Genomic DNA, 27,441 nt, shown 5'->3' on the forward strand with positions numbered 1-27,441 from the left:
GGTATGTGTCAGATACCCAGAGGAGGAAGGTGGACAAGAATGTTGCTGCTGGCTAAATTAAAATATCTTGTAACTTATCAGCCCTTCTGGTAGATCTAAACATGTGGTGAAGGTGAAGCAGGGGTTAGGTTTGTATCAACTTAGTTATTAATACAAACATCTGATGTTTTGTACACACTGTGAAAGTTAAAACAAAAACATTAGTTTCATGACAAAAATGAAAGCACAGAGAAAGAGCTTGGCACAACATTTAAACAAAAAAAGATACATTACTTTTCAAAGGAACTAACTGATGTTACTTGTTGCTTGCTACTTGGGGTCAGTGATAAATATTCTTAAAAATACTCTTGGAAATACAATTGTGTCCAAATGTCACTCCAACTGACCTGAAAACTAACAATGCACTTAAAAAAGACTTAACTGGTCCTTACATTTTCTTTAAAAAGGGCCAACTCTGAGACCTGTCTTATCTCAAAAGAAACACACCATATTCAATGCCATTGCTTCTTATAATACATCTAGTATTCCACATTCACTAGGTTTAGGGGCATAGGACCACCATGAAATAAAGAATAAAGAAATGGCTATTTTTTCACTCAAGGGAATATCTCTACAGGAATTTCTAGTTCTTCCAGCATGATTCTGTGGCCAACTTCCACAGGATGCTGACTATAGAATCAGATTAGAGTAACCGGGGGTTTCTTAGAAAGGTGTCCTCTTGAAAAAATTCTAGCTCCTCCAACATGAGAGATTCCTAGGGAGAACATTATTAGTCAAATCTGTGAAAAATCAAATACACGAAAGTCAAAATGCAAACGTGGAGAGATGACTGTATGTCCAAGACCTGGCAGGAAATAAAGAGCCTGTGGGTTAAATGCTATCTTTGGTTTCTAATAATTGAAGACTGAATTGCATTGCTCAGGAGAAGACAAGTCTTCTCTACCTTGGAAATTTAATGGCAAACAAACAAATAAAAAGCATGGGGACAACTGGTTGGTGGCTGGTTCACTTTATTTTACCTCTGGCTAAGTGAAAATTGCCTAAACCAAGAAGCAAGCTGGACATCAAAGAATATTTTCTGTGATGACACCAAACTCCAAATTCATACCAGGCTGCCAACTGTTTGAAGCTAGTATATGTGGCTCACAACATCCTAGCATGCAACCAATGTTATAGCAACCCTATCCTAGGTTTTCTAGAGAAAGTTTATTCATAGCTGGCTTACTGTTGCCTACAACTGAGATTTGTCCAAGGGCACTCACTGGCATCCATACCTAAGCAGATTCAGATTCAAATTCTAGTCTCCCAAAATCCTTGACCAACGCTCAAACCACTACATCACAGTGAGCCCCCAGAAATATTTTTGTTTACCTGAAAGACAAAGAAAGGGGCGGTTGCTCTCTCTTTGAAGAGTTCAAGAAACTCTGGCACAACCATCTCTGCCCTGTGTGGAAAAGCAAAAGCCTTGGTTAATTTTGACATTCATGTACTGCTGAGCCATCCCAATCTGCCTCCAGTCACCACAACCTTGAAGCTTTTGCTTTCCTTTGTGGAAGAACATCTCACTAGTTTCCTCCTTTCTTTGTTCACTTGGAGAAATAGACGTGAATCTCCAGGACAGCCGTTAGCGTGTACGTGTATACCCTCACAAATGAAAGCTTGAGGATTGTTCCTAGGATTTCACCCCTCATCCCACAACTGCATCAATTACACAATCAACAGCTAAACAAGTAAAAGTTAGCTACTGTAGCCATGACCATTTACATGGAAGCCCCCAGCAGTTTATGAAGAAACAAGTCACTGACGCGATAATCAAGCCAGCCAATGAGAAGAGTTCTTGGTTTCATATTATCAGCCAATTTTTAAACTTCCTCCTATTGGTTGATGTGATTATGACATCACTGGATTGTTCCTCCATAACCTTCATAAAGGCTACAGGTACTGAGCCAGCCTTTAACTGAAGTTTCCTTTCTTGAAAAGCTCCACTATTGCCTGGTGAGGAACATGGAATGGATTAAATCTTTCATTTGCTAGCTCAGGTTGGAAATTGTGGGCAATAAATAGGTAACAGTTGCCATATCTACTCTGGTAACAATACAGTAGAGTCTCACTTATCCAAGCCTCGCTTATCCAAGTTTATGGATTATCCGAGCAATTTTGTAGTCAATGTTTTCAATATATCATATTTTGGTGCTAAATTCGTAAATACAGTAATTACAGCATAACATTACTGCGTATTGAACTGCTTTTTCTGTCAAATTTGTTGTAAAACATGATGTTTTGGTGCTTAATTTGTAAAATCATAACCTAATTTGATGTTTAATAGACTTTTCCTTAATCCCTCCTTATTATCCAAGATATTCGCTTATCCAAGCTTCTGCCGGCCCGTTTAGCTTGGATAAGTGAGACTCTACTGTATTAGAGGTCCCAACAACATCACTCGTACATTTATTCACTCATCCGCCAATGTGACATCTGTCATTATCTCTTAGCAATGGTCCTCTACACTACCCATTGGACAAGCAGGATAGCTTCCACACAAGAGATAAGTTGACGTAAATCCAATATTAGAATTGGCAATATTAAAAAATTAGCTACAGAACATTTTAATCTTCTTGGACATTTAGTTACTGATCCACAAGTAGCTATTTCAGAAGAAAAACAAAATCAAAGAGAGATAGAGGAAAGCCTTCCGATCTGGAATGCATTCACAAATCTCAATCCATTAGCTGAATATGGACAGTGACAATGGCTTCTTGGCACACTTCATGTGCACATGTGGATTTACAACAATGTTACACCAGTAACACATGCAATGAAAGAAATGTTCTCAGAAAACTTCCTATTTGAAGGGAATGCTTTTGAAGAATCAGATTTATTGTTTTTACATCACAGGATCAACAGATTAGCTGCTTGTCATGTCATGAAGTCTTTAAGTGTTTATGATCAGGAGCACATTTACATATTTCTATATGTAAATGTATTTAATATGTATTTAATACCTGTGGCTTTAACAGCACTCAATTAATGAATCTGAAGAAATTGATTTAAATTCACAGAAAACTAATCAGTCTTAAAGGTACTGCTACAGCCTCTCAATTTCCCCTTTTAAAGCAAATACTACTGTATCTAGAAAAGTAGTGTAACTCTTAAGAGAGGATCCACTATTTCTGGTGGGATCTTCACAGAAAGACAAGTACACTTTCCTAACTATCTGTTTGAAGCTACATTTTGCTCATACACACAGCTCCACACTTTCTAGAAAAAGGAAACTAAGACAGGTAATCTGAATCAAGCAGTGCCATTGGGTTAATAAACAGCTATCGCAAGTTGTAGGGAAATGAAAAGTCACTTCCACGCAGTCCCTTCTATAGCTAACTATTAACCAATTTGTTTTTCCTGAATGGGGAGGCATTTTATATTATGGACAATGTACATTATATATTTTGCATTACACACAATGATTATTATATCATTTTACATATAATGCATTATATATTTCTACTGTTCTGTTTTTCTTGAGAAAAGTATCTAAACATTTTAAATATCAACAACAAAATGCTGGCGATGCAACTCTCTCGGCAGATGGTCTGGTTCAATGCTAGCAATAACCTCTTTGCTTAACCTCTTTGCTACTATATCACAAAAAGTGCCCTTAAAGTAGTACTTCATTAGTAGCTTGCTAGACCTATGATCCAGACAAGTAATAGTTTTAAGTTAACCAGACTGCAATATAAGCACTTTGCAGATAAGAGTTCAAGCACTCCTATTCCTAGAGATGCTCACTATCAATGCAGGTAACAGTAACTTGGCCCACCTGTATTCCACTTACTTGTTGGTGCCATACTTCTTCTCTGCTGCTTTGATTTCTCTGTCTTCCTGGTAGCCTCGAGCATTTTGATAATATTGCAGAGGGTGCTCCACAGGGAAAGCTACAGAAAGGAATTTTTTCTTCTCATTCAGCTCATAGAAATATTTTATTTTCTGAAACTCAAAGGAAAGAATTTCTTGGCCATCTTCCCCCTAGAAAAAGAAAACAACAAATAAGTATTTTCATGCGCAAGAGAGAATGTGTTTAAATTTAGTGTAATATCAAAAAGAGATGCACATATACAAAAAAACAGGTTCCTAACAATGCTGCTATAAAATGGATGAAAAGGAATGAAGGATCTGAACAGAATCTATGTGCTGGCCTAGAGGCAAGGTTACTGCCCAAACCAACATTGAACTCTGGAAACTACTGTGTTTGGCAACAGATGGGTTCAAATGACTTGCACACATGGGTCACTGAGACTATGAAGAAATGCCAGCAACAACAAAAGGCTGCAACTAGAGTAAGAACCATGTGGTTCTTCAAATGCTGCTAAAGTATATTTTTGTGCATTCTTTGCCTTGGTTATGGTTATCTTGGTTATGGATGATGGGAACTTAAGTCTCACATCACCTAAGAAACTGCAGCATTCTCACTCCTGAATTACAGGGAGGAGCAAAACCCAGCAGCCAAGACATACTTTTTTCAAGGCATGAACAATAGTCCTGAAGCTGATAGAAAATTCCAACTTAAAAGAAAGAAAGAAAAAGGAAATGACTGAAGTAACTTGGAGGGATAAATTAGTTTAAATTAACATTCTTAAAACCTATGCTTGGATCCTAATTAATACTCTCATCACTGAATGTTCTTGCTTGGGGTTCAAATGTTGGGAGACATCAATTGTTTGCAAGTCCTGCCACAGTCTTCAAATTTCTCTAAACTTCTTGAGAAAAGTGAAAAACTGCTAGAATAATATAGGGATGGCAGTGGAAGTAAAACATACATTCCCCTCCATTCTTCGTTCAGGAGGTGCTGCCACAGAAACATGTTCGAATAAGTGCCGCCAATCGCATTAGAGATCTCAGGATCCAACCACTGCCTACACATCTCTTGCATTATATTAGCCACAAAGTCCATATTTCATGACATCTAACTACCTACACTGATACATCATACTGTCCAGTGTCCAATCAATGTCAAACTGAAATGGGATATTCAAGGTTTCCACGAAGGGAAACTGTACATTGTCCCAAACCAATTTTACCTGGTCTCGATGAAGTGGTACTAATTCTGCAGAACCATTATTTGGCGTTGGCACCACTTTTGCCAATGTGGCCTTCCTTGGACAACGCACCTGAAACACACACAACAGAAAAGCCAGGTTTTAGAGTTTGAACTAAGGAAATCAAAAGTTAGTAAGCACAATGTACAAGAGGAGAATATTGAAAAGCTGCATTGTGTGTGTGTAAGGGGCAGACACACTGTATGTTTCTAAAGTTCGTGGTAAGGCTGTTCATTTGAATGAACCATTTACCTGTCCTCTTGCTAAATTTCTTGCAGGAGTCCCCTTCTTTAAAGAGATCTACACTGCCACACATTGCTACATCACTGTCTCACCTCGAGAAGGTTCTTAAGGGGCCTATTTAACTAGATGAACTTGAGGTAATCAGGATAAGACACAGTGGTGAGTGTGAAAGAAATTTTGGAGTCTTATTAGATCGTAAGTTGAACATGAGCCAGGAATGTGATGCAGTGGTTTAAAAAGCCAATGGGATTTTGGGCTGCATCAAAAGGGATAGTGTCTAGAATCAAGGGAAGTAATGATGCCTTTCTATTCTGCTTTGGTCAGATTTCACCTAGAATACTGTATCCAATTCTGGGCACCACAATTCAATAGGGATATTGACAAGCTGGAACGCATCCAGAGGAGGGCAACTAAAATGATCCAAGGTCTGGAGACCATACCCTATGAGGAGCGGCTTAAAGAGCTGGGTATGTTTAGCCTGTAGAAGAGAAGGCTGAGACATGATTGCCATGTATAAACATGTGAAAGGATGTTATAAGGAAGCTGGAGCAGGCTTGTTTTCTGCTGCCTTGGAAACTAGGACTTGGAGAAATTTAATCAAATTACAAGGAGGATACCACCTGAACATTAGGAAGAACTTCCTGACTGTAAGAACTGTTCAACGGTCGAACTCTTTGCCTCAGAGTGTGGTGGAAGCTTCTTCCTTGGAGACTTTTAAACAGAGGCTGGATGGCCATCTGTCAGGGGTAATTTGATTATATTTTTCCTGCATGGCAGGGGGTTGGACTGGGTGACACAAGCAGTCTCTTCTATTATTTTATGATTCTTGTAGAAGACTTCTGAAATTAGACTGATAACAGCAGGCTGCTCTGCATATACTTTTCAATGAACTAAAGGGGACCTAATTATGAGTAAAAGCACATAGCTTGGTTGCCCACCTGCCCATCTGATTTTTTTTTTTTTTGCACAGGTTTCAGATATACAAGATAGAGTGCAGTGATTGCCTCAGGAGGCTAATTTCAAGCCTGATTGAAAGCCTAATTTAAATAAGTAATTACAAACCATCATTTAATTTTGTTTCATTAGTAGGGATTTTGAGAACGGAAAAAGCAATTTTGAGCTGTTGCCATTGCACTAAAGTCTCTATAATTAAACTACTTGTGCTCATGAAACTGATTTCTGGAAAGTTAAAATTATGATAAGAAAGTAAATGAATTCAGTCACAGACTTGGATGGAAGCAGAAACATGAAGATGTCTGTGCTCTCTGTGAAGAGACAATAGGGCAATTTATTTATGTATTCTCAAGTTCTGAAAAGTCCCTCATCAGTCCTGTTCTACAATTAGAACCAGGTTAATTTCTGAGCCAGGAGGAAAACAGCTGAGTACATTATTTAATTCCACTGCAGTAGAATTAATTAGGTCTAAATCACTGTTGGAGGAATGCAACTAACCAATGTTAGGGCTTTATAATCTGATCAGCAGTGGTTCCTGATTTAAAAAGAAAGAGGGGAAGAGAAATGTAAAAGCATTTTTTAAGAGTACACCTATCTCAGCAAAGATATTGGCGAACACCAATCTACTTGAAAACTGGCACCAATTTTAAACATTATCTCTAAAGACATAAATCATGATTGGGCAATATTTACAAGATAATCCCATGTAATGTAACAAACTATTCAGATTTTGGGGTGAAGCCTTAATTATTCCCTTGCTCTTGGGCTTTAGAAAAGCTGCCTTCTTGGGTCTGAGGCTTTACACCCATTCCCCTTTTAAGTCCTTTTGTATCAATCTTTACAAAATGGGTAAACCCTGTCCCTTACGATAAAAAACTACATGAATTGTGGAATTTTTTTCTCTATCTGAATTTTAACTATGTGAATTGTCTCAGGATACCATTCAACCTTTTGTAATCTTTTCTTTGTTAATAGGTGTCATGAAAAACTCATTTTGAAAGCATTTCTATACTAACTGCTTTTTAAATTGCAAAGGATTTTTAAAATTAAAAACAAAAACAATTGTATGATTGGTTAAAAATAACAATTAAAATAAGTTTAAAATCATGTTCTTTTAAAAAAATAAACCCTTTGGAAAATCCAGCACACCCAAAATGCCTCAGCCAGGTAGCTGACTAGGACAAGTTATAGAGATAATATAACTCCTTTGAAATAGCTTCACTGGCTTCTGTCGCATTTCTGGGGGAAATTAAGTGGATACAACCATTTGTGGGTGCTCAAGCCCCTTTATACACAATGATGTATGAAAATTGTGTCCCTTATATAAATTAACCAACAAATCAAGCGTGTGCCAGAGAGATCCTGAAGAAATGACTGGAGGCTACATCAGCTTATGACTACACATCAGCATAGTGTTTGGCATATGACATGGAGGTTTTTTGTGGAATATTTTGAGCCACAGATATGTAGAGCCGATCAGAGCCTATAGGAAAGGGGGTCAGCAAGTCCATTAATCCAGGGCCATGAGAACCAAGGAGGGACCCGTGAATTTCTGATGGCCACCTCCCCCAAATGGAATAAAAAAAAGTTCCTTGCCACTGAATTACTTTGATCTATTAATAGATTAAAATTCTGTACAAAAGCAATAGCTTGTAAGAGGGTTGAATGGGACCCAGTGAATGCCTTGCTGAATAATGGTTTACAAAGATAAGGGAATATTTATGATTTGATTTATTTACTTAATTTTTATCCTGCCTTTCTCCCAATATAAGGATTCAAATGGCGTTCCATGCAGTCATGCTGGCCACATGACCTTGGAGATGTCTACGGACAACGCCAGCTCTTCGGCTTAGAAATGGAGATGAGCACCAACCCCCAGAGTCAGACATGACTGGACTTAACATCAGGGGAAACCTTTACCTTTACCTAAGGATTCAAAGTAGCTTTTCAAGTATTTTCCTTCCTCGAGAGGGCTGGCTGGGTCCCTCCCCTTGCCTTTCTACCAGCAGGTAAAGGTCTTTTAATTTAAGAAGGTTTTTGGATTTTAATATCATATTTATTCAAATGTAATGTACATCCTTTTTGACTTAATTGTTTAATAAAATGAAGATGCAGATTACATTCGATGGTGTACTACAATCGTGTGCCAAAGGGGCCCGTGCCCCTCCGTCACTTCTCTTTTCTTCTTTAACAACCTTTTTTTTTTTTGTAATGCACACCTCAAAACTGACTTGCACATTACATTTGATAGCACACTAGACTTGAGGAAATATGGGTATGTTGTAGCAGGCAGAGATTTTAATGTGGCATTGCTCTTATTCTTTTGTTTTGAAAATGTGCTTTTAACCTGCTTTTTTAATTGATATTTTTCAAAATAGAAGTTTGATTTCATTGTGTTTTCACTTTTATATTGAAAGCTTTTAAACTGTTATTTAAAAGGCTGTCTGATAGTTGGGATCCCATGTTGGGAGAAAGGGGGTTATTACACAAACAATGAGATCACTGGGTTGCTGTGAGTTTTCCAGGCTGTATAGCCATGTTCCAGAAGCATTCTCTCCTGATGTTTCACCCACATCTATAGCAGGCATCCTCGAGTTCAGCAAAGGACAAGAGGGATCCTCTCAACTCTGCAGGAGTCTGCCATATATCATGCAGCTGTGGACAAGTCTACATAGGGAACCCCAAACGCAGCGCCCAAACATGAATCAAGGAATATGAAAGGCAGTGCAGACTAACTCAACCGGAGATGTCAGCCATAGCAGAACACTTAATAAACCAACCTGGACAGTCTATTATTTGAGAAGACAGAAATGCTGGACTGCTCTAACAACCACTATGTCAGACTATGCAGAGAAGCCATTGAAATCCGCAAGCATGTGGACAATTTCAACCGAAAGGAGGAAACCATGAAAATGAACAAAATCCGGCTACCTGTACTAAAAAAACCCTCTAAAATCAGTAAATAAAGAACAATACTTTATAAACAGGGGAATTCCAGACATGAAACAATCCGGGCCAGCTAACACCTTCCAAGAAAGGATTCCCCCAGGATGGAATCAGCCAGGTCTTAAAGCTGCAAGGCCATTAAATGCTAACCAAGGTGATTAATTACAGCATTCACACTTGCCCCCAACAGACAAGAGTTCTTTCTCCCACCCTGGAACTTCCACAGATATATAAACCTCCCTTGCCTAGTTTCCAATATACCTCACAACCTCTGAGGATGCCTGCCATAATGGGTGAAACGTCAGGAAAGAATGCTTCTGGAACATGGCTATACCGCCTGGAAGACTCACAGCAACCCAGTGATTCCGGCCATGAAAGCCTTCGACAACAAACAGATCATTCATATGGTAAAGATTTGCAAGAACTTCATAGTACAAGTTTATGAGTTATAAAAAAGGTAAAGGTTTCCCCTGACGTTAAGTCCAGTCATGTCTGACTCTGGGGGTTGGTGCTCATCTCCATTTCTAAGCCCAAGAGCCGGCGTTGTCTGTAGACACCTCCAAGGTCATGTGGCCGGCATGACTGCATCGAGCGCCGTTACCTTCCTGCCGGAGCGGTACCTATTGATCTACTCACATTGGCAAGTTTTCGAACTGCTAGGTTGGCAGGAGCTGGAGCTAACAGCGGCGGCTCACGCCGCTCCTGGGGTTTGAACCTAGGACTTTTCGGTCTCCAGCCCAGTGTTTTAACTTATGAGTTATATATTTTACATATTGATTACTTCAAAAATGATGTCATTGGGGACATTTTTGGGTATCTTCAAGACTTATGGTGACCCTATTCTTGGGATTTCTTATCAAGATTTGTTCAGAAAGGGTTTGTCATTTCTTTCTTCTGAGACCAAGTTGTTCAAAATGGGTTTCCACGGGTGATCAGAAATGCAAACTCTAGCCTCTAGAGTCCTACTCCCAACATGCAAAACATTACACCAGCTGGTCCTTATTTCACATATCTTGTGTTTTGGGCCAAAAGAGTAGGTACATATTTCACTAATAATGGCAATAACAAACAGCTATAGACATGAACTCCGTAAACCTCTGTGATTTCCACTTCTAATTCTACCTGCAAACTTTAACACCTAACCACCACAACCCACACAATCTTCCAGTTGTACATCTTAGGACATAAATAAGAGCTGAGCATTGAGTTGGCTGTTCACAGTGGAAGAAAATCTGAGAACTGAATGCAACCACAATGGACTGCTATTACAGTGTGCCTCGATTCCTATTCCCTTTTCCACCCCCAGACTGCAAAATGGCCAGCTGGAATTTCAGACATCAGTGCAACAGAGAGGATGCTTCAGTTCTCACTCCCACCACAAAGCCTGGCATCTCATGCAATTCAGCCTCCTTGTTTTATGATAAGCTTGTAAATAATTATTTGCCAGCCCTTCTGTGGTTAAGCAGCAAGATAAATGCTTATAAATTCATGGCATTCCTACTCTGGTAATAGCTTTCCCAGGCTTCAATGGGCCTTGCTACCTGTGACTTTATGACTTAGGCACTAAGCTAGGATTTTCAGCATACTGATCTTTTACAGCACTGTGGCTCTTTCCACTACTAATTTGAAAGGCAACAATTCAACCAAATCTACCTAATTGAAAGAATTATATGGTTCATAACTTTCAAATGTGTATGTATGCCTTCATATTTCCTGGTGACTAATGGTGACCCCATGACTTTCATAGGAGTCTCTAAGACAAGAAACACTCAGAGATGGTGTTGCCAGTTTCTTAGTCTAGCATCTGGCATTTGTTGGAAATACACATCAAAATTACTTCCCAGGGCACTAAAGAAACAGGGTAGTGGGTTTGAAGAAAGCAAGTTTGACGGGTTTAATGCAGCAAGAATAACCTAAACCAAAAACAAAGAACTCCTGCCACTCCCAGACTTGAGAAAAAGGGCACACCTGTTATCCTGTCTCACACAAATCCACTTTCTAAAGCTGTATAATGTTGGCATTCAGAAAGAATCTAAAAACCTTCCTTTTCTAGGAAGTCTTTGGAGGAAATTGGTGATATCCAAAAGTTGTGAAGGCCCTTCAAGTTCGTTATCAGGGTGTTTTTTAATGTATTTTATTGGCCTTTTAATTAGTGTTTCACAGCATTGGGCCCTTAAATCAGAGTTGGAAGAGACCCCACGGGTCAAGACCCCTACCAAGAAGCAGGAAAATCGCATTCAAAGCACACCTGACAGATAGCCATCCAGCCTGTTTAAAAGCCTCCAAAGGAGCCTCCACCACACTCCGGAGGCAGACAGTTCCACTGCTGAACAGCTCTCACAGGAAGTTCTTTCTAATGTTCAGGTCGCATCTCCTTTCCTGTAATTTGACTCCATTGTTCCGCATCCTAGTCTCCAGGGCAGCAGAAAACAAGCCTCCTCCCTCCTCCCTATGACTTCCTCTCACATATTTATACATGGCCCTCATCATGTCTCCTCTCAGCCTTCTCTTCTACAGACTAAACATGCCCAGCTCTTTAAGCTGCTCCTCGTAGGGCTTGTTCTCCAGACCCTTATTCATTTTAGTCACCTTTCTCTGGACACATTTCAGTTTGTCAACATCTCCCTTTAATTGCGGTGCCCAAAGAATTGGACACAGTGTGATTCCAGGTCTGACCAAGACAGGATATAGGGGTAGCATGACTTCCCTGGAAACTAGACTCCTATTTATTTAGGCCAAAATCCCACTGGCTTTTTGCTGCATGACATTGTTGGCTCATGTTCACGTTCCTCTCCACGAGGACTCCAAGATCTTTTTCACACGTACTGCTGTCGAGCCAGGCATCCCCCATTCTGTATCTTTGCATTTTTTCTGTATTTTAAAAAAACTCTAAACTAGAACAGTAAATAAAGAACAACAGACATGAAACAACCAGGGCCAGCTAACATCTCCCAACAAAGGATTCCCCCAAGCAGGAAGCAGCAGGAAGGTCATTAACTTGTGATCAAGGTGGTCAATTGCAACATTCACACTTGCCTCAAGCAGACTAGAGTTCTTTCTCCCACCCTGGACATTCCAGAGATATAAACCCCACTGTCCTAATTTCCAACAGACCTCACAACCTCTCAGGATGCCTGCCCTAGATGTAGGCGAAACGTCAGGAGAGAATGCTTCCGGAACATGGCCATAACGTCCGAAAGACTCACAGCAACCCAGTGTAGGGAAGACCTCGGACGTTACCATGGCACCCCCCGCCCCCCGAGGTGCCCTCCGTCCCTTCAGCCACTTTTCCCCAGCGCCCTGGACTGACCCAGCAGCAGTAGAGGAGGCAGTGGACGCTGACGCTCCAGAGTCCGGCGAGGGCGGTGAGCAGGTGGGCGGCCCCGATGGCGGCGAGGGCCAGAAGGGCGGCCTCGGGGGTCTCGGAGCCGGGGCTGCCCCCCCAGGCCCACGCGCATGCGCACCGCCCCCATATCCACAGCCACAGCGGGTACAGCACGCAGAAGGGCAGTACCGTCCCCCACAGCAGCCGGGACCGGCGCCGGTATGGGACCACCTCCTGCACGAGCTCGTCCCCCGGCCCCAAACCGGACGCCGACGCCGCCATCCTGAAGCCGGCTCACTCCCTCCCTCCGCGCCACTTCTACCTCAGGAAGCGGCCGTTGGCCTCCCTCCGCGCATGCTCACTCCCTTCGCTTCCCAGCTGCGCATGCGCAGCCCCGCCTGGAAACCAGCTTCCGGCTCGTGTCTCACCGCCACGGGGTGGATGGACGGACTCCGGTTCGCGCATGCGCCCAAAGGGGACACCACTCCTCTGGTGTCATGGCTGCGGTGGCGTGGAGCCCTACTGAGCATGCGCAAACGAGTCAGCCCCCGTGGTCGTGAAGGCGCATGCGTTGCCGGCAGAGGGGGAAGAAGAGACTGAGTTTGTCCTTCAAGGATCAGCATGTGAGTGTGCGGTCTTCCGGTTTTCCCCAAGCGAATGAGGGATCCCCGCTCCTCCTTCACTCTTTGATTTAAAGCCCAGTAGGATCCAAGCCAAAACCTGTATAGTCTAGCATCCTCTCCCACTAAACCTCCTAGCCTCCAGTTTATGGACCCCATTTCCCAGAAACCCCGGCCAGCTGGTCCAATGATCAGGAATTCTGGGAGTTGAAGTCCAACACACTTGGCGGGCCAGAAGTTGGGAGCCACGCTCCACAAGCTGGGTCTGAGGAGGGTAACTCTCCGGCTGGATCTACACTGCCCTATATCCCAGGATCTGGTCCCAGATTATCGGATTTGGACTGGAGTAGATGAACCTTCGGCTTGATGAATCCAAGGCTGGAGTTAAAATTGCTGGAAGAAACATTAGCAACCTTAGAGATGCAGATGATACCACTCTGATAGGAGTCTCCGGTGGCTCAGCAGATTAAACTGCTGGGCTGCTGAACTTGCTGACTGAAGGGTCACCTGTTCAAATCTGATGTGCGGGTGAGCTCCCGTTGTTAGCCCCAGCTTCTGCCAATCTAGCAGTTTAAAAACATGCAAATGTGAGTAGATCAATAGGTACTGCTCCAGCAGGAAGGTAATGACCCTCCATGCAGTCATGCTGGCCAGATGACCTTGGAGGTGTCTCCAGACAACGCCGGCTCTTGGGCTTAGAAATTGAGATGAGCACCAACCGCCAGAGTTGGACACGACTAGACTTAACGTCAGGGGAAAACCTTTAACTTTACCTTACCACTTTGATGGTTGAAAGCGAGAAGGAGCTGAGGAACCTTCTAACCAAGGTGAAAGAAGAAAATGGAAAAGCTAGGTTGCAATTGAACATAAAAAAACCCCAAGATTATAGCAACCAGACTGATTGATAAATGACAGATAGAGGGAGAAAACATGGTGGCAGTGACAGACTGTATTTCCAGGTGCGAAGATTACTTCAGATGTGGGCAGCATCACAAATCAGAAGACGTTTACGTCTTGGGAGGAGAGCAATGACCAATAAAATAGTGAAGAGTAGAGACATCACACTGGCAACAAAGGTCCACATAGTTAAAACAATGGTTTTCCTCATAGTAACCTATGGATGCGAGAGCTGGACCATAAGGAAGGCTGAGAGAAGAAAGATAGACGCTTTTGAACTGTGGTGTTGGAGGAATATTCTGAGAGTGCTTTGGACCAACCAGTCCATCCTCCAGGAAATAATGCCCAGCTGCTCACTAGTGGGAAGGATATTAGAGGCAAATATGAAGTATTTTGGCCACATCATGAGAAGACAGGAAAGCTTGGGGAAGAGAATGATGCTGGGGAAAAAGGAAGAGAGGCCGACCAAGGGCAAGATGGATGGATGGATGGTATCCTTGAAGTGACTGGCTTGACCTTGACGGAGATGGGGGTGGCCATGGCCAACAGGGAGCTCTGGTGTGGGATGGTCCATGAGGTCACGAAGAGTTGGAAGTGACTGAACGAATAAACAACAACATATGAACAGACCCTGGGGTATAAGGCAGTGTAGCTCCAGTCTCAAGGCTTAACATGTATCAGTTTGTCAGTTGCCTTTGCAATTTGCCTTTCTTTGGAGAGGTGTGCATGGCTTTCTTCCTCCCCACTTCATCCTCAAAACAACCTTGTGAGATAGGTCAGGTTGAGAGAGGAAACATAGCCCAAAGTTGCCATCATCCTACAGCTTTGGTTGTAAATTTCACACCATTAACTATATCTTGCGTGAAGGATCACAACCTAATGGGCATTTTGACCTGTTAAGATCATAACCTATTGGGCCCCCCTTTCCCCACTCTATAACCCTAGTTTTTAATGCACGTAACTGAAAATTCTTTAATAAAAATTATTTTTTAAAAAAATCATAACCTATTGGGTAGCAGAGTTTCAGAGGTGTTCCTTTAGTTTATTGGGTAATGGAAGATCACTAGGCACATAATTATCTTGTTTCTACTCAACGCTTTCAGCAGACAAAGATTAAATGAGACTTCTTTAAAATAATGTGTTTGTTTTACTCATAACTTCATGTATTTAAATATACAGGTACATTTCTTGTCAGGTTAAACTTTAAAACGTTTCAGTTTGTATCTTTAACAATCTCTTCAAAACCATATTGCTCTGTACAGCTCTCTTTCATAACAGTCTACTTCCAAGGGACTCAACTGTCTTCCTAACACTGGCTTCTGTACACAAACAGACGGAAGCATCAACTGTCATTCCTCAACTGTCATCCTTTTTAAACTGCATTCTAAATAGTCACAGAACCAGTCGCATGGTCTGCCGCCCCACCCACTGCTTCAAGTACATAGAGCTAAGAAAACTGTAAACCAAAGAAGACATACACTTCAGGAAATAGACCGATACATTATAAAACAGATAAAACATTAAATAGAGGAGGCTTGAGATGGTTGCTATCTCCATCAACCGTGGATTCTCATACCGTGTTTCCCCGAAAATAAGACAGTGTCTTATATTAATTTCTGCTCCCAAAGATGCGCTAGGTCTTATTTTCAGAGGGTGTCTTATTTTTCCACAAAGAAGAATTCACATTTATTGTTGAACAAAAAATGAACTTTTATTATATACTGTACAGTAGTTCTAATCACAAACCAGCATAACCAGACAAACTGTGAATCCTATCAAGAATTTCTTGTTACTACCATTATTTCCATGTACAACAGTCTATGGCAGGGGTCCCCAAACTAAGGCCCGGGGGCCGGATGCGGCCCATCGAAGCCATTTAGTCCGGCCCCCACAGCACAAGGGCAGAAAGGGGTTGGGCTAAATGTCCCAAGGGGTCTCTTCTTCTCTTAAAACCCCTATTATTATTATTATTATTATTATTATTATTATTATTATTATTATTATTATTTTATTATTATTATTATGACACAGCAAACAAGATAGACATGCTGGATTTCGTATCACAAAATCACAAATCGAACACTTCCCAAGTGTCTAGGATAATTATAATTATTATTAACATTATTATTATTAACATTGAGGCTGAGTGGCCATCTGTCAGGTGTGCTTTGCTTGTGCTTTTGGTGCACAAAGGCAGAAGGGGGCTGGACTAAATGGCCCAAGGGGTCTCTTCCAACCCTCTTTATTATTATTATTATTATTAACATTAAGCGTTTGAGGAGTAACTTCTGAGGTCGATATGACGTGAATCAAGGCGTACGAGAAGGTGTTAGTGGACGAACTTAACTATATATGCATTTTAAATTTTATAATTCATCGTTTAACAGTTTTTAATTAGAGTTTTAATTAATGCGGTACTGTTTTATTGTTTATGGATTCTGTTACAGTAGAGTCTCACTTATCCAACATAAACGGGCCGGCAGAATGTTGGATAAGCGAATATGTTGGATAATAAAGAGAGATTAAGGAAAAGCCTATTAAACATCAAATTAGATTATGATTTTACAAATTAAGCACCAAAACATCATGTTATACAACAAATTTGACAGAAAAAGTAGTTCATTACACACTAATGCTATGTAGTAATTACTGTACTTACGAATTTAGCACCAAAATATCACGATATATTGAAAACATTGACTACAAAAATGCGTTGGATAATCCAGAACGTTGGATAAGCGATTGTTGGATAAGTGAGACTCTACTGTACTATTTTATTGAATATATTTTGGGCAATATAATTGCCAACTGTTGTAAGCCGCCCTGAGTCCCTCTGGGTGAGAAGGGCTGGGTAAAAGTGATGTAAATAAATAAAATCAATAAACATTGAGGCTGGGTGGCCATCTGTCAGGGATGCTTTGCTAGTGCTTTTGGTGCACAAAGGCAGAAGGGGGTTGGACTAAATGGCCCAAAGGGTCTCTTCCAACCCTCTTTTTATTATTATTGTTATTATTATTATTATTATTAACATTGAGGCTGGGTGGCCATCTGTCAGGGATGCTTTGCTAGTGCTTTTGGTGCACAAAGTCCTACGTGGATTACTACGTGGATTACTACATCCATGTTCCCTACAGAATCACTTTCTCCCATATAATCCACCCTTTAGGACACTTAGGTCCTCTGGGGGGTCAACTACGGCAACCATCCAGAACCCCACTGGCAACCATCACTCAGAGGAACTTTTCATCAGCTGTCCCAAGACTGTCGGAAAGGATCTGATGTCTAAACAAGCTATTGAAATGTAAAACACATTTGAAGACCTATCTCTTCCATCAGGCCTACCCAGTCAACTATCAATTCTGAGTTTTGATTTATATTCTATTGCTGCTAAATATTGATTTTGTATATGTGTTTGGTGTATGTTTTTTATGTTGGTGTCTTTTTATCTATGTCTTTTATTATATGTATTTTATATTCAAATGCTTTGACTTTGTTGTACCCCATCTTGAGCCAACGGGAGAGGCGGATAAACAATAAAATGTATTATTATCATTATTACTACTATTATTACCCAACTGCTGTTCTTCCATTGAATTTCTGTAGCATTTTGTCTGTTGTCCTACATGTTTTTGCTTCTTCTTTTCTTCATTAACAGCATCCTGTCTCCATCCCAACAGGCAGGCAGCTCTGGAGGTGACTGCACGGCACTGTCGCAAAGAAACAGAGGCGTATGGCCAGTGTGTCGCCACCAACCCTTCCTCCTGGCAGCAGGACTGTCACCAGCTCAAAGTAGAAATGGCCAAGTGCACCTCTTCACAGTAAGTTTCCTAAAGAAAAAGCACCATTTAGCAAGGATCTAGCCCCTATATATAGGATAAACATGTCTCTTCAAAATCTTATCTTCTTTTTTTGTCTCTCCCTCCCTCTTTATGAGAGCATGTGGTGTCTAAGCATTGGAATAGGATTCTGAAGAACGGGGTTCAAATTTCTACTTAGCCTAGAAACCCACTGGGTGACCTAGGGCAAGTCACACTCTCAGCCTCAGAGGAAAGCAATGGCAAAACCACTTTGAACGAATCTTGCCATCCTGGAGACTTGGGACAATCTTTGAGAGAAGGGTCTGTGGTAAAAAAGATGAATTTTGGCTAAGGAGTTAATTTTTTTTCATGTCAGAAGTGACTTGAGAAACTGTAAGTCGCTTCTTGATGTGAGAGAATTGGCTGGATGTTGCCCAGGGGATGCCTGGATGTTTTGATGTTTTTACCATCTTGGTGGGAGGCTTCTCTTATGTCCCCGCATGGAGCTGGAGCTTATAGAGGGAGCTCATTCACGCTCTCCCCGGGTTGGATTCGAACCAGCAACCTTCAGATCAGCAACCCAACCTTCAAGTCATCAGTCCTGCCAGCACAAGGGATTAACCCACTGTGGGCTCCTAAGGAGTTAATGATCATATTTAATATTCCCTGAATATCTGGAATATATTTGTGGTCTCAGTCTTGCAGTTAAATACTCTCATACTTATTTTATAGATAAGACAAACCCAAGAGATTCAAAATACAGGCAGTCCCTGAGTTATAAACATGCAAAGGAAATCTACTCCTGGAAGAGTTATCATGGGGAAAGCGTGTCTCCACTGAAGTTTTCTCACCAATCAAATTTTTCAAAATCCAATTCTCACAGGAACAGAAAGAGAGGTGAAATCTTCTGAACAGAGGCACAGACAGCCAAACAAACACACAGGGGTGTGAACCCTTCTCTATGCTATCAAAAGCTTATCTATATGGCTGAAGTTACACTTAAGAAACACACCTGTTCCAACCTACATACAAATTCAACTTAAACCTACAGAACCTATCTTGTTCATAACTTGAGGACTGCCTGTATGAGCTCTGGCCCTGCCCTTCCTTGCCCTTGCTCTTTTTACATATGTGTTTGGCTTTTGTTGCAGCCCAATTGTACAGAAGATTCGTCAGGATTGTGCCGAACCATTTGCTGCTTTCGAACAGTGCCTTAAATTAAACCAGACGTCCGTGATCAACTGCACAGAACATGTCCAGCAGTTCTTACTCTGTGCTGACAAAGTCAAACTGGCCACCTAAGGTTGGTGCCTCAGCTGAATTGCAGTACTCAACTGCATTTGCATGCTTGTGAGGTGCTCATCTAAAGAGAATGGGATGTTGAGAAATAAAACATGAGATGGGATTTTAGCTGTTTAGCTGTTTCTCTTGCCAAGCTGTCACAATGGCATGGAACGTTCCTCAGTGTTCTGCCAAGGAGAAGGGATCCATGGAAGAATGCTGAAGATCTGTGTGACTTTCACTAAAAGTAGCAGGGACAGTTTTACTTAGAGGAAATGACAAATGTGTGTTACATTATTTGGGGAAACAGGATTCATGAAATGGAAGGCAGCCAAAGTATGTAAGCTAATTGCAAGAGTTTGCCTTCCCTAATTCTTCTAATATTTGATATCTTTAGTATACTCAGGAATTGAAGTTTTGTCTCTTTTGTATTAAGTCTATACTTTTTTGTGCTATCTCTTACTTCAATTTTTATGTTTTTGTTGAATTTTATGTTCGTAATTTCTGTTGGTTTTTAACATTGTATGCCGCTTTGAATGCCACCCATGGGAGAAAAGCCGGATAAAGATAAGAAAATTAATAACAATAATAATAATAATAATAATAATAATAATAATAATCCCCTCTGCTTTTCATTATTGCCATGATCCCTCTGTCAACAATCTTACAAAAAACAAATCTCGGCTTTCAAACATCTAAGAATTCTCACAAAATTTCGCATCTGATGTACATGGATGACCTGAAGCTGTATGGAAAAACGGAAACTGAAATCCAGTCTCTGACTTACACTGTCCGAATTTTTAGCACTGATATCAGCATGGAGTTTGGCTTGGACAAGTGTTCGACAGTGGCATTGAAGAAGGGAAAAATCATTGAAAGTGAGGGCATAAATATGCCTAATGGCCAAACAATAAAGTGTCACCAGCCAGAGGCCTATAAATATCTGGGCATATTACAGCTGGACAACATCAAGCATGAACATGTGAAGACTGTGGTCAGTAAAGAATAAACACAAAGGGTCAGAAAAATTCTCAAAAGCAAGCTCAATGGAGGCAACACCATCAAGGCCATAAACACCTGGGCCATACCTGTCATAAGATATACTGCTGGCATCATAAACTGGACACAGATGGAACTGGACAATTTGGACAGAAAAACAAGAAAACTCATGACCATTCATCATTCACTGCACCCTCGCAGTGATGTTGACCGGCTCTATCTGCCTAGAAGATCAGGGGGCAGAGGACTCTTGCAAGTAAAACGAGCAGTCAAAGAAGAAGAACATGCCTTGGCAGAATATGTAAAGCAAAGTGAAGAACCTGCTTTGATTGAAGTCAAAAATCAGAGACTCCTCAAAGCACAGCAGACAAAAAACCAGTACAAGAAAGCCACACTACAAACTAGAGCTGACAGCTGGCACAACAAAACACTGCATGGAAAGTTCCTTGACAAAATTGAAGGAAAAGCTGATAAGGAGAAGACCTGGCTCTGGCTCACAAATGGGACCCTGAAGAAGGAGACAGAAGGCCTGATCCTTGCAGCCCAGGAGCAAGCCATCAGAACAAATGCAATTAAGGCCAAGATCGAAAAATCAGCTGATGACCCAAAATGCAGACTATGCAAGGAAACCGACGAAACCATTGATCATATCCTCAGCTGCTGTAAGAAAATTGCACAGACAGACTACAAACAGAGGCACAACTGTGTGGCCCAAATGATCCATTGGAACTTATGCCTCAAGTATCACCTGCCAGCAGCAAAGAACTGGTGGGATCACAAACCAGCAAAGGTCGTGGAAAATGAACACGCAAAGATATTGTGGGACTTCCGAATCCAGACGGACAAAGTTCTGGAACACAACACACCAGACATCACAGTTGTGGAAAAGAACAAGGTTTGGATAATTGATGTTGCCATCCCAGGTGACAGTCACATTGATGAAAAACAACAGGAAAAACTCGGCCGCTATCAGGACCTCAAGATTGAACTTCAAAGACTCTGGCAGAAACCAGTGCAGGTGGTCCCGGTGGTGATGGGCACACTGGGTGCAGTGCCAAAAGATCTCAGCCGGCATTTGGAAACAATAGACATTGACAAAATTACGATCTGCCAACTGCAAAAGGCCACCCTGCTGGGATCTGCATGCATCATCCGAAAATACATCACACAGTCCTAGACACTTGGGAAGTGTTCAACTTGTGGTTTTGTGAAACGAAATCCAGCATATCTATCTTGTTTGCTGTGTCATACAACGTCGTTGTGTCAATAATAATAATAACAATCATGTTAAAAAACAAAGTATGGATTGTTAATGTGACAGCAGATCGAATTACAAAGACTCTGGCACAAGCCAGTCAAGGTGGTCCCAGTGGTGATCGGTACACTGGGTGCAGTGACCTGGCCTGCACTTAAACACAATCGGTGCTGATAAAATTACCACCTGCCAGTTGCAGAAGGCCACCTTACTGGGATCTCCACGCATTATTCGCCAATACATCACACAGTCCTAGACACTTGGGAAGTGTCCGACGTGTGATCCAATACAACAGCCAGCAGAGTGTCTGCTGTGGACTCATCTTGTTGTGTTTCTAATAATAATAATAATAATAATAATAATAATAATGCTGTACTGGGATCTGCACGCATCATCCGAAAATACATCACACAGTCCTAGACACTTGGGAAGTGTTCGACTTGTGATTTTGTGATATGAAATCCAGCATATCTATCTTGTTTGCTGTGTCATAATAATAATAATAATAATAATAATAATAATAATAATAATAATAATAATAATAATAATAATAGGTTGCTGTGAGTTTTCCATGCTGTTTGGCCACTTTAGGATTTAAAGTTGATGACAGCAAAGGTAGAAAGCATTTTCAAGTCTGTGGTTAAGATGGATTGTGTAAACTTAATGGATGAGGAGGAGACTTGGAGTGTAAGTAACATTTAAGTTTTCAGTGTCTCTATTTCTTATATTTCCAGAGAGAGTGAAAAATGACCATTCATTTTTGTATGGTAAAGTACATAGGACACTAACTCAACAAAGAATCTTGTGGCACTTTCAGGACTGACACATTTATTATAGCATGGCCTCTGATGAATGTGATGTTACCCAGAATTTTAGATGTGCGTATAATAGATATTGCAAGGGTCAGTGCAGCCAATGAGATTTGAGGAAGATTAAATGCAGCAGCATTGACAATGAAAATGATATTACAGATGAGTATCCCTTATCTAAAAGGCTTGGGTCCAGTAGTGTTTTGAATTTGAGATTTTTTTGGATTTTGGAATACTGTATATACTCGAGTATAAGCCTAGTTTTTCAGCCCTTTTTTAAGACTGAAAAAGCCCCCCTTGGCTTATATTCGGGTTAGGGTTGGCTTATATTTGGGTCAGCTTATACTTGAGAATATATGGTACATTTATTATTTCTCTCTATTGTTATTGGTATTATTACGTGTATTATTTTTCTCTATTATTGTTGCTACTATTACATTTATTTTACTTTATTTTTTATTTTTATTATTAATACATTTATTATTTCACTCTGATCTTATTAATATTATTGCATTTATTATTTTACTCTATTTATTATTACATGTATTATTTTCCTGTATTTATCATTATTATTATTACATGTATTATTTTACTCTATTATTATTAAAAGGATACATAAGCACATTTACATTGAAGAAGATGAGAATAATGATTTGATCAGAGTTGGACAGTCTTATCTTAAATTTGAGCTTTATGTAAATATTCAAAAACATTTAACCTACTGATGCCTCAATTAATGTAATTTTGTTGGTATCTATTTTTATTTCTGAAATTTACCACCCTCGGCTTATACTGGAGTCAATGTTTTCCCAGTTTTTTGTGGTAAAATTAGGTGCCTTGGCTTATATTCGGGTCGGCTTATACTCGAGTATATACGGTATTTGTATTTGCAGCTATACAGATAATGAAATATATAGGAGATGGTACGCAAGTCTAAAAACAAAATGCATTTGTTTCATTTACACCTTACATTCATTGCCTGAAAGTATTTTTTTACACAATTGTAATACTTTTGTGCACAGAACAGAGATCGTATAAGGAGCTAGTAAAGGTAAAGGTTTTCCCTTGACATTAAGTCTAGTCATGTCTGACTCTGGAGGTTGGTGCTCATCTCCATTTCTAAGCTGAAGAGCTGGCGTTGTCCATAGACACCTCTAAGGTCATGTGGCTAGCATGACTGCATGGAGCTCCGTTATTTTTCTGCTGGACTGGTACCTATTAATCTACTTACATTTGCATGTTTTCGAATTGCTAGGTTGGCAGAAGCTGAGGCTAACATCAAGAGCTTATCCCTCTCCCCGGATTCAAACTGCCAACCTTTCAGTCAGCAAGTTCAGCAGCTCAGTGGTTTAACTTGCTGTGCACCGGAGGCTGTTCAATATAAGGAACTATTAGAATACAAAGATGTTACTGTCTCAGCCACCAATATGAACAGTTTCAGATGTTGGAGTATTTCAGATTTCAGAATTCTGGATAAGAAATGTGCAGCCTGTGTTTATATTAGCTGGTCACAAGATTGTTGTGGCGGACACAAACATTCTACTGCTACATCAGGCAATTAACCTGTTTAGGCTTCAATCTGATGTCCCCTTAGCATAGTGTAAATATCTGCATGCAGGCTTAAGTTACACTGAGCCATACACCCCTCCTCGATTTACTAGGAGGCCCTCAAGTCACAGTGTTGCACCCCAAGGCAGCGCGAGCACTGGAAACTAGACAGAGACCAGTAATCCTATAATATCTTTATTAAAACAATTATTAATTCAGGAATGAATAAGTAGAAAGGTTGAGTAGATGATAGTCCTTTGTGAAAAAGTATGAATTAGTCCAAAGAGTTAAAGAGAAATGTCCAATATTATTGTCCAAAATCCAGAAACCGAAACATGCTCAAAACTGTTGGAAAGTTCTTGAGCGGGGAACAACAAGGAAACAAGACTGAATAACAAAGTCCAAAGTCACTAGGAAATCTTTGATATCAAGGCAGGAACGAGATGAAGCTGAAGCCAACTTGATTCAGGAACAAGGCAAGGAAGTAAATGTATTCCGGGTCTATTTGGAGGCTCGGTTTAGTCGCTAGGATCAGGAAACTTGGCTTGGAGAAACAGGATCTAGAGTCAGTGAACCTTCTTCAGGAAATAGCTACGTTGACACCGCAAAGTGTTCACGGTGCAAGACACTTTTATGGAACTTAGATCTGATCACAAGAAGGAAAGCCAAACTCTCTAAAAGTTCCCAAGGGAAAATCTCCTATCCATTATCCCCTCAAGATGCCAAGCGGTTACTCCTGCGGAGCCCTTGCTTTTCAAATATCTGGCGATGCAGAAACTCTCTTCTGTTGAAGGACACATTCTCTGGGGAACTCAGAACATCTGGTTCAGCCACAGGAGTAATATTTCCAGTATCTCTCCCAATTAAGGAAGCATCCGAGTTATCAACAGCTGGGAGCTGTAATTGGATGGAGCTCTGTGGACTAGGTAAAAAGTCAGAATAAGCTTCATCCTGGTCAAAGTTCATTTCTGGATCAGTTCAGAAGCCAAAGGTGGCTGGGGTATGACACACAGCCATTAAGATCAGAGAAGTATCTGGTTGCATTCCCATAGCCAGGCAAAAATAATGGCATCAGTGCTGAAATTTGCTGTAAAAGTTGTATCTCTGGTTATGGAGACTTGGCCAGACACATATCGTGTCCCACATTTTCTGAAGCACAGATGGCTGTGGAGGGTGGCTGCAAAAATTGTTGGGTGCTGTGGAGAAAGGAAGAAAATATCAAACCATACAGCACCCAAAGGGGTTGTCAGCTTGCACAGAGGACATTTATACATGTACATATCTCTAAAGCAGTGGTTCTCAACCTTTGGGTCCCCAGGTGTTTTGGGCTACAACTTCCAGAAATCCCAGCTAGTTTACCAGCTGTTAGGATTTCTGGGAGTTGAAGGCCAAAACATCTGGGGACCCACAGGTTGAGAACCACTGGCCTAAAGGAATTCTGGTTGTACTGAGATGATGCTAAATAAAATGTTAATGTAATATTTTGAAATAACCTTCAAATCTATTCATTTTCTCTCCCCCCCCCCCCCCCCCCGCGGCATCCCATCCCATTCCTTTTTTCATAGGACAAAACAGTGATATCTTCTTCAGTGGTAACCTACTCATTCATAGTTTTGATTGGACTAAATATTTCTGTCAAGAATGGCAGCAACAGCACCTACATTCTCGAAACCCTGTTTGGTCACAGGAATCTTTCCCGGGCCTGAATGTTATTTGACCATCTGTGGTTGTCCCAACACTGTCCCTGCTTGGCATGTCAAATTACAACTTCTCTTGAGGAAAAAATCACAGAAGCTGCATTGGCATGACATTGGGATCATAACTTTACCGGCAAAGCCAGAACTGGCTCTTGGAACCTATTGTATGTATTTTACTATACCTGCCTGGAACCTATCCAGACATGGCACAATAAACTGCAAATCAATGAAAAAGCAGAGTTTTCATTCTGGTGTTTTTTGTAACTGTTACATTTGCACACATGTATTTGTAGTGTAAATTGTATTTACACCATAAATCTTAGTTTCAAAATGCATTTTGGAAAAAAGGGTTAATAAACTGGAGCAGGGAGGATGCGGGCTTCCTTCTTGTGGTTCCTGGTGCTTGGACCATTCTTTTAGACAGGAAAAATAATGTAGGAATCTGGGTTGCTGTGAGTTTTCTGGGCTGTATGGCCATCTTCCAGAAGCATTCTCTCCTGATGTTTCACCCACATCTATGGCAGGCATCTTCAGAGGTTTTGCGGTGCTGGAAACTAGGCAAGTGGGGTTTATAAATCTGTGGAATGTTCTGTGTGGGAGAAAGAACTCTTGTCTGTTGGAAGTGAGAATGTTGCAATTTGCCATCTTGATTAGCACTGAATAGCCTGGCAGGTTCAAAGCCTGGCTGTTTCCTGCCTGGGGGAATCCTTTGTTGGGAGATGTATGGAACATGGCCATACAGCCCGGAAAACTCACAGCAACCCAGTGATTCGGGTCATGAAAGCCTTCAACAACACAATGCAAGAATCCTCCTTTTTTTTGACTTTTTATTTATAAGTTTATAAATATAAATATAAAATAAATTAATAAATGTGGAAAAGCTTCTAGATTGCCTGCAAACTCCCTCCTTCCAACACTAATGTTCAATAAGCTTGCGTTCTTAACAGAGGGATGCGAAGCAATCCGTAGGCAAAGAAAAAAAAAAAGAAAAAAGAGAAAAGAACCCCCCCCCCCCCATTTTCCTTCCAGATCTTTTACATGACAACAAGTTTTCTCTCCAAGTATTATCCATTTTTACGGCGCCCTTGGGAACATTTGAGTCCTAAGGTATTTTCTTGCAGTAATTTGTATTCAGTTCATTTTTTCTTTGTCCATATATTCTCTCAATAAGGTCCAATTTGTCTCTCGTGTAGTTGCATTGTCCTGTTTTAACATTTGGGTTAATGAGTCCATATTTTGGATGTCCAAAAGTCTCAGAAACCAGTTTTCTTTTGATGGTATTCCTTGTGTCTTCCACATTTTTGCCAGACATATCCTGGCTGCAGTCGCCATATATGTAAATAGCTTTTCTGTATTATAGTCCATCTGAAAGTCCGTTATTCCTAGCAGGGAATACTCCGGCTTAAAACCAAATTTCTTTTTGATTATTTTCTCCATTTCTTTGTGTATAGCCTGCCAGTATCTTTTAACATTCTTATCCTCCTTAAATATCCCGTTTGTGGCCACAAGAGGGCAATATGTCAACATTAGAGATTTCTCACTGCTCAATTTGGCTTTATGGCCCTCTTGTGAAAAGCTGGAAAGGAGAATTATGTGGATGTACAGTTACACTTGTGTATTATGTTTGTGTATCCTCATTGTAATCATTCTGGAACACACAGCTTCTAGAGTAGCATAGACATGTTCTGGAACAATGAAGCCTGCACTGGCCCATTATTTCTCCTGTTCTGGAACTCTGGGGGAGTTACTGGAAAGGATATTGGAAACATGAGATTCTAGGATCTTTTCCTATCTTTTTGTTCGCTGTTTGTATTTTATGCTTTGTAGGGATTCAACACCACTTTTTAGAAGGATAGGGCAGGAAGTAGCTTTTTCTCCTCTTGCCCATTGGTCATGTTTCGTTCCTATTTATAAATGCAGGGATCAGTTCACATCAGCTATAACAGTTAATTTTGAACAACTCTGCCAGGTTGGTCA

At 40.8% G+C, this 27,441-nt stretch overlaps 1 protein-coding gene and 1 long non-coding RNA gene across 2 annotated transcripts in view; one reads left to right on the top strand and one right to left on the bottom strand.

Moving 5' to 3' along the window:
* atp13a1 (ATPase 13A1) overlaps positions 1 to 12,937 on the bottom strand; it is a 45,144-nt gene extending 32,207 nt beyond the window's left edge. The window contains exons 1-4 of the mRNA XM_003223248.4: positions 12,547 to 12,937; positions 5,076 to 5,165; positions 3,833 to 4,023; positions 1,372 to 1,444 (exon numbers count right to left, since the gene is read on the bottom strand). Of these exons, the coding sequence (XP_003223296.1) occupies positions 1,372 to 1,444; positions 3,833 to 4,023; positions 5,076 to 5,165; positions 12,547 to 12,843 (651 nt within the window). The 5' untranslated portion in view covers positions 12,844 to 12,937. The remainder of the gene's footprint in view (positions 1 to 1,371; positions 1,445 to 3,832; positions 4,024 to 5,075; positions 5,166 to 12,546) is intronic.
* A 90-nt stretch (positions 12,938 to 13,027) lies between these two features.
* chchd5 (coiled-coil-helix-coiled-coil-helix domain containing 5) lies at positions 13,028 to 25,701 on the top strand. Its single transcript, XR_506779.3, has 4 exons — positions 13,028 to 13,184; positions 17,756 to 17,896; positions 19,027 to 19,178; positions 25,333 to 25,701. It is a non-coding gene; the product is annotated as a coiled-coil-helix-coiled-coil-helix domain containing 5 (long non-coding RNA).
* The last annotated feature ends 1,740 nt before the right edge of the window (positions 25,702 to 27,441 follow it).

Source organism: Anolis carolinensis, chromosome 2 (assembly GCF_035594765.1).
Source record: "Anolis carolinensis isolate JA03-04 chromosome 2, rAnoCar3.1.pri, whole genome shotgun sequence".
Taxonomy (NCBI): Eukaryota; Metazoa; Chordata; class Lepidosauria; order Squamata; family Dactyloidae; genus Anolis; species Anolis carolinensis.